At 45.8% G+C, this 11,931-nt stretch overlaps 1 protein-coding gene across 4 annotated transcripts in view; it reads right to left on the bottom strand.

Moving 5' to 3' along the window:
• PDXDC1 (pyridoxal dependent decarboxylase domain containing 1) overlaps positions 1-11,931 on the bottom strand; it is a 51,608-nt gene that overhangs the window by 8,397 nt on the left and 31,280 nt on the right. For all 4 annotated transcript variants that reach the window (XR_011424803.1, XM_023616283.2, XM_014730100.3 and 1 more), the window contains exons 12-15: positions 11,135-11,260; positions 7,308-7,358; positions 2,425-2,488; positions 240-328 (exon numbers count right to left, since the gene is read on the bottom strand). Coding sequence is in view for 3 of the 4 variants with exons in the window: in XM_023616283.2 (XP_023472051.1) it covers positions 240-328; positions 2,425-2,488; positions 7,308-7,358; positions 11,135-11,260 (330 nt within the window). In the remaining variant the exon portion in view is untranslated. The remainder of the gene's footprint in view (positions 1-239; positions 329-2,424; positions 2,489-7,307; positions 7,359-11,134; positions 11,261-11,931) is intronic.

The raw sequence follows: 11,931 nt of genomic DNA, 5'->3' as shown, positions 1-11,931 counted from the left end.
TCTGCGTTTTGCTTGTTTTACAGCCTTACAGAGCAGCAAGGAAATGGTCACCTGAGGGAACAACGTTGAAAGGACTTGCCAGAAGTCCCACAGTACTTGAGGTGGCGATGTGATTAAGAACCCAGAATGGAGCCCAGCACCTTCACAAGAGGTCCCTCCTGTGGGTCTGATTTCCCAGACACGAGCATGTGTTAGCCCATCTGGGAGGCAGCAGAAAGAACACGGGACCACATCCTCACCCAGCGATTCAGTGCATCACAGGAGTGTCTCTCCCGGCCGACTGCTGAAGGTGCCATGTTGGGCCCTGGGACAGCTTTAAGCACTGGATCTGACAGCAAAACACAGAAAGGGGATTCACCTCCAAGAAACACAGCTAACTAAAACACATACCCCTCCAACCCATTTCACTTAGCTCCCAACATTAATCCGAGAGAAAAGTCTCAAACATTACAGAAATCAAATGTATGTCTCACAATGAATGGATAAACAAAATGTGGAATATACATACAATGGAGTATTATTCAGCCTTAAAAACGAAGGAAGTTGTGTCACATGCTCAACATGGGAGAACCTCGAGGACATGCTGCTAATTGAAATAAGCCAGCCACAAAAGGACAAATACTGTATGATCCCACTTACATGAGATACCTAAAGTAGTCAAATTCAGAGAAACAGAAAGAATGGTGGCTGCCAGGGCTGGGGAGGGACGGGGGGAATGGGCGTTAGTGTTTAATGCGTGTGGAGCTTCAGTTTGCAAGATGAAGAAGCTCTTTTCTGGAGAGCTCCTGTACAACAATGTGCATGTATTTAACACTATTGAACTGTGCATTTAAAATGGTTAAGGTGGGGGCTGGCCCCGTGGCCGAGTGGGTGAGTTTACATGCTCCACTTTGGCAGCCCAGGGTTTCACTGGTTCAGATCCTGGGTGTGGACACGGCACTGCTCATTAGGCCACGTTGAGGCGGCGTCCCAAATGCCACAACCAGAGGCACTCACAACTAGAATAAACAACTATGTATTGTGGGCCTTTGGGGAGAAGGAAAAAAAAAGAAGACTGGCAACAGATGTTAGCTCAGGCGCCAATCTTAAAAAAAAAAAAGCCAAACACTTAAAAAAAATGGTTAAAATGGTAAATTTATGGTTTCTTTCAGAATCAAAAATTTTACAAAACGTATATCTTACAGAGAGTTAAAATTTCCACATATTTTTCCTCATGAAAAGCAGAACACTTGAATATATTCACACAAACAGAATTCTTAATTTCATTTAAAGTTGTCCTTTCAAGGAATTTCGAGAGGAAATCCAAGTGTAACGCTGTAAGTTACCCTGAGACTACCACGCAGTGTGCAAGGTAAATCAGAGAACCCAAGAGCATCCAAATAGGGCTTCACAACAGAACCATCCTCTTTTCATCAAATGGTCTGGGTGCCTACTCGGCCAGGTGCTGTGTGAGGCAGACAAGTTTCTGTCATTTTGGTGTCTACATTCTATTGAAGAAATACCATAAAGGAAGGAAGTCACGACGCATTGTTGTGAGTGCCATGAAAGAAGGCAGGGACTCAGACATAACATGAGGGAGTTCCCTTAGACAGCACAGAGAGGGCCTCTCCGAGGAGTGGGACATCATGGAGACCTGGCTGGTGGGGAGGAGTGAGCAGGAAGAGGAGTGAGGGGAAACATGTTCAAGGTAGAGGAAACACCGAGTGCAAAGGTTTTGCTCTAGCAAACAACAGACTACTGTAGAAACTCAGAGACGATCAGTCTGACCGAAGCACAGCGAGCAAGAGGGAAAGTGGCTTAAGAGGAAGTCGGAGAGGAAGGCAAAGGCTAGAACCTGTGGGCCTTACAAGGCCTGGGACAGAGGTGGGACCTCATTCTGCTGAAACACTGATAACTGAAGGATTGCGGGCACGGAAGTGACCTGCTGTGCCTTCCACTCTAACACTCACTCTGCCTGCCATGCGGAGAACGGTCTGGAATGGGGTGTGTGGAATGCACAGAAGTGGGGGGTCAGTTGAGAGGGGACTGTGTCTGTCTAGGTGAAAAATAACGGTGCCCTGGACTAGATTGGTGGCATTTGGGAGATTCTTTAAAAATCGAGATTCCCGGATCCAACCCACTGACTCAAAATATGCAGGGAGCAGGGCCCCAAATCTCTCTTTTCAAGGGACTCCTTTCCATTCATTCCAGCACTAGCCCAGGGACTGGCATTTGGAAACCACTGGTTTATCACAGGAAACTATCAGAAAATGCTAAGGCACTCAGGCCGGGAGTTCTTTTGAAAATTATTAAATTTTTCTCAAATGATGACTCAAGATTTTAGCAAGCAAAATATTTTGGACTATCTATTTAACTTGAAATGGTTTAACATTCAAAGCCCTTAAACATAGTTACAAAAACAACTCTCTTTTAAAAATCACCTACCTGAGCCTGGCAGTTCCTGGAAGAACCTGAACACCACTACTGGAGAGCTGAGCTCATCCTCCACCTGAAAAATGGAGTCTGAGGTTACGAAACGCCGTCAGTTCCGAACGCGCAATGAACAGCAAGTGCGAGACACAGGCGGGAGGGTGTACTTTCTTAACACATACATACTACAGTTCAAAGATCAATTTCAGCTGATAGAGAAACAATAATCAAGGGTTAGTAAAATTCCTAGAAATAATTGTAAATCAGTTCCGAGAATACACTGCTGAATTATAATATCTGACACTGGTACAGTGAAATTAAAGCAGGAGGAAATTTTAATAATAATGAATAAACATAGGTCTAACATTAAAGATCAAAAAAGGTAGGGAAAAAGTGGAACAAGAATCAGTGCTGAGAGAGCCAAAGCTTTCAAGCATCCAGAAATACAGTAACTCAAGCAGGATTGACTGGAACTTTCTATACCCATGGAAAAAAGAGAACGAGTGCTTTCCTCTCACCGCGTAACACTCTCAGCACATAATGCGAGGCCTGCGGGCAATGTAGATAAGCAGTCTGGAATGGAATCTGCGTATTTTCTAAATCACTGAAGCCATACTTACATTCAGGATGGGCCTCAGACAACTAGCTTCATTAGTGGATTTCCTAACAGATGAAAACGTTCACTGCACTAAGGTAAGCCAGCACCAAGCTCACGCTCTCTACTGAACAGAGGTACAGTCGGCCAGCAGCTTCACCACGGGGTCAGGATACAGAGTGGCAATGCCCTTGACAGACTGTACTTGTGGGGGGAGGTGGGCATGGGGAGAGAAGACCTCTAAGCGCTCAACAACTCCAGTACCGCAATTCCAGTCATAAAACCCAGGTGCGATGTCTCACTTGTAGGGCCCCAACAGGAAACGCTAACTTGGAGAGACAGGAAGTAGTTGGCCCAAGATCTTCTCTCCTAACCTTTCAAAGAGCCACATGGATGTGACTCAGATAGAGCAAGACGTATACTCAAATCTGCCAATTACTCACTGAGCCAATCCCTGGGCTTTCACATCTATTAGCTCCTTTAACTGTCACATAAACAAATAAATCTATTAACATTTAGAGGGACTTTATATTTAAATAGAATGTAAGCACTATAAGGAAACAGGAACAGAAGTGACAAAATTCTACACCCACTGCCCTGTCCTCAGCGTAAGGCAGGACCTGTGAGCACCAAGATTTCCATACACAGTCTTCTGTTTGTTTCTCGGAGCTTGGGGGTCTCACATGTCAGCGTGAATAAAAAATCCTGCACAGGGTACGTCCATAGAATTCTGGGTCTAGCAACATGGTAGACTAAGCCAATACTCAAGTGGGCAATTCCAAATACCTGAAGTGCTGGATTAAATATTACCAATAACCAAAACAAAGTTTAACCATTGCTGGGCTCACCAAAAAGGTGAATCCAGAACAAAGAGCAAACAGAAAGAACGCTGCAGGGGCTGGGGAGAGGGGAGCACGCGTGGGCCTGGAACTCGGCTTGAGTGTCAAGGGCCTTGGGTCCTCAGGCCCATGAGAGGGACAGCGGTGAGTGCGCATACAGCCAGGGCCCCTGAAAAAACACTCCCTATTGAAAAGACAGAGAGAAACTCCACCCGCTGCCAGCAAGGAAGCTTCACTCTGCTGAGGATGTGTACAGGGAGGAAAGACTTCTCTCGGAGAAATGGAAATGTCGGTGTGCTCTGCATGTCCCGTGTGGTGCAGGACTCCTAAAGCTGTGAAACTAACAAGTGGCCTTAGGAAAAACAATACCCAGGCCATAATAAAAAAAATACAACCCAGGGAGCAAGAGCCAGCAGACACAGTGAGAGGACGATTTGTGCTCCCAGAAATTGAAATAGCAAAACAATCTGAAATAGACTAACAACTATGTTTAAATAGAGACATGAAGGACCAGAAACCAGTCAAAAAAAAGATGATTATAAAAGAGAGGATGACTTGAAAAAGAGAACCTCCTGAAATGAAAAGCCACCGAAAGTGAAAATGCAGTGAATGGGTTAAATGGCAGCTTAGAGGCAGCTCCAGAGCAAATTCCTGGACTCGAGGAAGGTCTGAAGAAATGCACCAGAAGGCAGCAAAGGGAAAAAGAGACAGAAGCAGCAAAGAGACTGGGGGAACACGGGAGGACAAGGTGCACCATGCAGCGAACGAAGTTCCAGAAGGTAAGACTAGAGAGAGGTCGTACTTGAAAAAATGAATTCGACAGAATTGATTAAAAAAAATTGAATCCTCAGGTTAAATAAACACAAGTCCCAAGTAAGATTTAAAAAAAAACCCTACTTAGCAGAACACTAAAGACAACGAAAATCCTAAAAGCCAGCAGAGACGTAAACACAAAACCACATAACTGCCCCAGAGGGGCATTCTGGGATGTCCCCTTACATGCTGACTTCAGAAGGTACCCATGTGCGGGATGAGAGTGCAGTCAAACAGCAGCCTGTCCAGTCACTGAGAACATGCAGTTCCCAAGGGCTCCGGGTACCCCGGAAAAGGCCTCGGGGCTGGGGGTGCTGAGCTGGGGGAGAGGTCGGTTTCTGGGATGAGAGAGGCTCCTGAAGGGCTGTCCAGACGGGAAAGGCGGCCCCACGGGAGCTTGGAGAAGGGAGTCCGTGTGCGGCAGACACGGCTATTCTCAGACACCCTGGGTCCAGGTCCTGCTGTGCCGCACACTAGTTATGGGACTCTGGACACGTGACTAATCGGAGCGACAGAAACGGAAACAGTAACATCTACCGCAGTGACTTACTGTGAGGATTCAGAGACTCGGCACCTATGATGGTGCTATACGGAGACCGCGGCGAGAGCCGACAGACATCGTAGTGACATACTCTGACGCCTGACAATCTCCGTCTTGCGTTCCCACACACCATCTGACCTGCCCTTCCTCACAGGCCACTGAGGCAGGACAGACATTCATCTCTCCTGTAAACTGACCTAAGCCAGACTGTCCATGGTGAAGAAGACGGCTTTGGGGTGTCACCCCAGCTCTCCCACTTCCTAGCTGTGTGGCCTGGGCACTCACTTAACCCAGCTGTGCCTCAGTTTCCTCATCAGTAAAAAGGGAGCAGCCAATGCATCCGACAACAGATCAGATTTATTCACGCTTGAACACCTACGCTATGCCAAGTGCTATACTCAGCACAGGATCATGAAAAAACCAAAAAGACAGAAGTCCCTGCCTTGGCAAAGCTCCTAAAGGGAAAAATAGACAATCAACAAATATCTAATATGAATCTGGATAGTGGTGAGTGTGACAAAGGAGAAAACCCAGGGGACAGAGTGATGGGTGGCTGTGGGGGGTTGTTTTAGACAGGGTGGTCACGGAAGGCCTCCAGGAAGAGGTGATATTTGAACTAAGATCTGAAGAATAAGAAATCAGTCATGAAAAGAATTGAGGAGAATGGCGTTTCCAGGTAGAGGGAACACATGTACAAAGGAGACTACTGAGGGTTATACGAAATAATGCATGTAAGGTACTTAGTACTGTGCAGGGTACACAGCAAGCATTTCACAAACAGCAGCTGTGATGACGATGATGATGATAACTGATTACTGTCAGGTCACAGTGCTTCATGCTGTTTGCCAATTACTGTGTCCTCTACTGAGAAAAGCAGCTATTGGAAGGAAGGAAGGAGCAGGGTTTATGCCTCGGCATACGCGGCCTTACACAGATGCTCCAAACCCAGTGCTGATTAACTAGCCCGTCAGATCCTCCCTGCCTGGAGGAGGGTGAGGAAGAAGTAGGGAGGACACGAGCAGGGGCCCCAGCAGGCTCAGCAAGGGAGGGACGGAAAGCACACAGGCCCGGCCTGGCCTTGACTCCTGCCCGCTCACTCTGGTAGTCTAGTCCAGGATGTGTGTTCCTCTGTCCGCAGTCAAAGGAGGCCAGCCAACAGAGCTTCAGACAGCTGAGCCCACAGGCTGAGGCGGTTAAGAGTGACTCAACGTCACAGGGGCCCTGAGCTATGGCTGAAGTGAGAACCCAAGTCTCCTGATGTACACTCATCCCTCTGCTTCTCCAGTGGGCCACTCTCCTCTTCCAAGAGAGGACTCGGATCAACTCAGGCCAAGTGAGAGGCTCCGCGCTCCCACTCAGAAGGCAGTGCCGGGCAGGCCCTCCAGGCGCTTAAGCCACGGACTAAGACGGAAATAAAGTGCACTAACAAGCTTAACTCCATCCTGCAGAAGTGTCAAAGAAACACCCAGTGACTCTGCTTAAATTAGAATCTGACCTATATATTTTCTGAAATTCTAAAATACAATGAAGCAAAACACAAAAAGATTCAAACCAGAACTGACACTTGGCCATCAGCTCTGCTAAATCCTCATTTCCCTGTCTAGTAATTATCCCCAGGGAGCACTCTAATAAGTTCTGGTCTCTTTAGGAAGATATCACGGGAAGAAAAGAGCAGAGCCACTTGCTTTTCTCTTCCTTATTCCCCTTTGTGCAAAGAAAAACTAGTGTCAGAAGGTTTCAGAAAGAGTAGCCCGAAGCATTCTGAGAGACAAAATGATTTGTCATTTCAGGAGGATGGGTGTTCTGAAATTGTTGGGCAGGTGAAGTCAATGGTGTTTATTCAATCTTTGTGCAATTCTAACAATAAAACTACAAACAGATTATATGAAAAGCACTGTAGGGGTTCAAACAATGTATGGTGCAAATCTCTAGGCTTTACGCTAACTGTAGAATTATGTCATCAGGACATGCATGATTTTCTCCCAAAGAATGTGGTTTCACTGGAGTTGCCACAATTCCATCGAAATGCATCAAATCTGGAAAAAGTCATTCCAAGGTGCTGAAGTTAAAAGCGATTTACTGCAAAAACAGATCAAATTATATACTATACCAAGATTTTGATGTGGTTGACTTTCTTCAAACTTTCTTGCAATCGCTGACTCTGCAAACGACAAAAAACCAGCCATGTAATTTCATTAGATTGACACAACCTATCAAGAAGCGGTTTTCATGAGAGTCTCTGCACATCTGCAGGGTCTCAGGCAGATAGAGCTACGTGTGACTTGGTGATTTCTAAGTTTGGCTGCCAATTTTTGCATTTCAACATCTGCAAATACTCCCCAATCTTTCAGTTAAAAGTTACATTTAGTGGTTCCAGAAAAGCTTTTACTAATGAGACACATGAATTAGTCAAATTAGCAATATAAGTCATTCACTCATTCAAAACTCCGAGAACAAGGCAACAAAAGCAAAACTCAATACATAGAACCACACCAAACCAAAGAGCCTCTGCGCGGCAGGGGAGACCGTTAGCAAAGTGAAAGCAACTACAGAAGGGCTGTACAGAGGGTACAAGAGGCACACGGAAAGACGCTCAGCATCCCTAATCACCAGGGAAATGCAATCAGACCACAGTGAGATGTCCCTCACCCCTGCTAGAACGGCTGTTCTCAGAAAGACAGGAAGTAACAAGTGCGGCGAGGGTGTGGAGAAAAGGGAACCCTGTCCACTGCTGGTGCGAGTGTAAACGGGTGCAGCCGCTATGGAAAACAGTATGGCAGTTCCTCAAAAAATTAAGAATAGAACTACCGTATGATCCAGCAATTCACTTCTGGGTATTTATCTGAAGACAATGAAAACACTAGTTCGAACAGATACCTGCACCCTCATGTTCACTGCAGCGTTATTTCCAAAAGCAAGACATGGAAACAACCTAAGTGTCCAGCAATGGATGACTGGATCAAGAAAATGTGACATACGTACACAGCGGAATATCACTCAGCCATAAAAAAGCATGAAATCTTGCCATTGGTGACAACATGGATGGACCTTGAGGGCAGCATGCCAAGAGAAAGACAAATACTGTATGATCTCACTTACATGCGGAATCTAAAACAAAACAAGGAGCTCATAGCTACAGAAAATAGACTGGTGGTTGCCAGAGGTGGAAGGTGGGGGGTGAGTGAAATGGGTGAAGGGGGTCAAAAGGTACACACTTCCAGCTATAAAATAAGTCATGAGGATGTAATGTACAGCACGGTGACTATAGTTAAGTGCATATTTGAGAGTTGCTAAGAGAATAAATCTTAAAAGTCCTCATCACCTAAGGAAAAAAAACCTTTGTAACTATGTATGGTGATGGATGTTAACTAGACATATTGTGGTGATCATTTCACAATATCCACAAATATCGAATCATTATGTTGTATACCTGAAACCAAGGTAATATTATAAGTCAATTATACGTCAATAAAAACGCCAAACCTATTGAGTACAAATGTGTGCAAGGCACAGTACCTGATACTGGGGAGGAGGAGGAGCAGAGAGAAACGAGAGGGCCCAGCACTGTTAAGAGCTGGGCAGGAACCTGGAGTCTGGAATAACCCACCTGGGTCCACAAGCTGGCTCTGCCACTTACCAGCTGCAGGAGCGTGGGTAAATTACTGACTCTGCCACCTGCCAGCTGTGACCCTGGACAGTTATTTAGCCCGTCTGTGCTTCAGTTCCCTCAACTAGAAAATGGGGATGATAGCATCTATCTTAGAAGGTTGTTGTGAAGATGAAATGAGTTGCGATAACAAGTGTCTAGAACACGCTATGCATTATGTAAGTGATGACTACCATCGTCACCACCGCCGTCACCATCATTACATTACCATCTCAATCCCAGTTCTCTTACCACGGATGTGGGGATAAAATAGTATCTACTTCATTAGGTTGGGATTCATTAATTCAACAGACATTCATTGAGTGTTGGACATTGGAAAACTCCCATGAAAACTATTTTTTTGGCCAAGGAAGATCTGCCCTGAGCTAACATCTGTGCCAATCTTCCTCTATTTTGTATGTGGGTTGCTGCCACAGTACGGCCGCTGACAAGTGGTATAGGTTTGCGCCTGGGAACTGAACCCAGGCCACCGAGGCAGAGCTCACTGAACTTAACCACTAGGCTACGGGGCCAGTCCCAGAAAACTAATACTTAATACGTTGTCATCAGTGGAGCTTACGTTCTAGTGAAGCTGTGGGGATTGAATGAGACCCTGCAGGCACAGTGCCTCGGAGTGCCTGGCACTGAGTAAATGCTCCATAACCGCTTCCCATGAAGCTGAAGATGATGACGAGAAGGAGGAAGGGAAGGAAGAGGAGGACACTGATTTCTGCTCTCAGGGAACCTATATATCTGGTCTGGAACATGAGGCATGAATGGACACAGATAACCCCACGGGCTAAATTTCCATGCAGTTTAACAGAGCAGTTAGCAGTGGAGAGTCAGCAACCGGCCATCACTCGAGCCCCCAGGAGCGTGTGAGAGCAGCTCCAGTGTCTGCCTGCAGGAAGACGCCACAGCTGCAGCGGCCTCACGGCTCTGGGAGTTAATGTCCTCATCATCTCCCTGCCCTCCCTCCGCAAGCCAAAGGGAACTGGAAACACTCTCCCTTGAGTGCCCACACCTGCCCCAAACTGACAGTGACCAGGCAATAAAAGCTTCTCCTTCCCAAGAACCAGATGGGAGCCGACAGCCCAGCGAGAAAGTGCTCTAAAACACGTGGGCTTCTGTAAACATGACGAACGTAATTCTTAAAACTGTTTAATGTAAAAATGAAACGACCTCGTTTCGAATAGTTTCTAATGAAGCAGAAACAGCGTTAGAATGAACTATTCTGACATTACGAACCAAAGGACTCCTGCTACAGGAATACAAAAATACTAATTTTTCTTAAATATAAAAATGACTCTACAGGAAGGGCCAATTCCCCAAGACGATATTGAAACAAAGCCTTCTTTTTAAACCTATTTGCGGAACTGACTATCCAGCTAGGCACTGCTGTGAGAGCTTCACATGTATGCACTCATCACGTTCTCATAACGATCGTATATCACCGCCCCTATTTCACAAGGAAGAAAACGGAGGTACAGAGGTGACATCACGCCTTTAGACTGACATCAGCTCTCAAACTGCATAAATATGACATTTTTCTGCTTTCTAAACTACAGCATAGTTATGTATTTTTCACAATTAGAACACCTCAAATAGAATTAGAATTGTCCCTAGAGCCTTGCAATTTGAAAACCTAAGCCAGCTGGTGTTATAAATACACATGCCACCCACAATCAACCCCTGACCATTATATTCCTTTACCCTCAAGAGTCAGTCAGTCAAGTGGAACATTTTCTTTCTTTCTTTCTTTTTGTGAGGAAGATTGGCCCTGAGCTAACATCTGTTGCCAATCTTCCTCTTTTTTGCTGGAAGATTGTCGCTGAACTAACATCTGTGGCCATCTTCCTCTATTTTGTATGTGGGATGCTGCCACAGCATGGCTTGATGAGCGGTGTGTAGGTTTGTGCCTGGGATCCAAACCTGTGAACCCTGGGCTGCCGATGCAGAGTGTGTGAACTTAACCACTACGCCACTGGGCTGGCCCCTCAAGTGGAACATTTTCCCCGCTTTTGCGTCCTTCTTCACGCCCTGGCTGTCATCTCATCCCATGTTGACACTGGCATTCATTTGAATTTGATTTCATTTGGACAACCCCAGCAGTGTCTCCCAGAACTTTGAATACAAAATATAAACATGCAGGGCGATGAATCTGCCTTCTTATGAGATGGGAAATCCAGACACCAAGGTATTGGGTGGATGGCAAATCAAGGAAGGATTTTTCTGTCTCCACTTTTGCCATGGAGCAGCTGTGACTCGTTTAAACTTCACTGTCTACTCACCAGTTGACAGGCGTGCTTGATCCTCTCCACAATGCCATCGAGTCCCAAGTATTGCAAAGACAACCACAGGGGCAGGGCACGGAGTTTGTCTGCTGGCTTATTTGATGTAAGACCAGCAACTAAAGTCTAAAAAAGCAATGGGTTTATTAATCAAAACCACTTAAAGCTCACAGCAGAATTAACTAGCTGCCAGCAACTAGGCGCTCAGTCCGTGTCGGAGGCCACGCCAGGCACTGGCTTGCATTACTCGTTTGACCATCCAACAACTCCACGAGGGAAGTACCCCTGGCAAGTGAGCTCAGAGGCCTTGCTTTGTCCAAGGGCTCATGGCTAAAATGTGGCAAAGCCAGGATGCGAATGCAGATGGGTCACATCCCAGGGCTGGAGCTCTGAGCCACTCAGGAGGCAGCCCCTTCCAAGGCTCTTCTGAGGTCCTCAAATCTCTGGCCATTTTCACGTGAGCAAGACATTACTGGTCTCGCGAGAGTCACATAAACCTTATTCTGCATGTGTCTACCACTAACTGATCCACTATCAAGATCCATGCCTTCAAAAAACCCATCAAGTTTCAACCTTCTAGACAAGATGGATGGCAAGTTTCAACTACTAACAGAAACACCACTTCTGGAAACCAGTCTAAGGAAATAATTTGAAACACAGAAAGACGCTCATTATTGCAGTAACAAAAATTTGAAAACATCCTAAAAGGTCACAAATGGAGAATGATTAAATTGTGGTATTTAGCAAAGAACATTACGCAGTCATAAAATGTCATGAAAAGTTCTTCATACACATGG

This window comes from Equus caballus, chromosome 13 (genome assembly GCF_041296265.1).
Source record: "Equus caballus isolate H_3958 breed thoroughbred chromosome 13, TB-T2T, whole genome shotgun sequence".
NCBI lineage: Eukaryota > Metazoa > Chordata > Mammalia > Perissodactyla > Equidae > Equus > Equus caballus.
The sequence above is the reverse complement of the archived record's forward strand: the minus strand, read 5'-3'. Positions and strand labels throughout refer to the sequence as shown.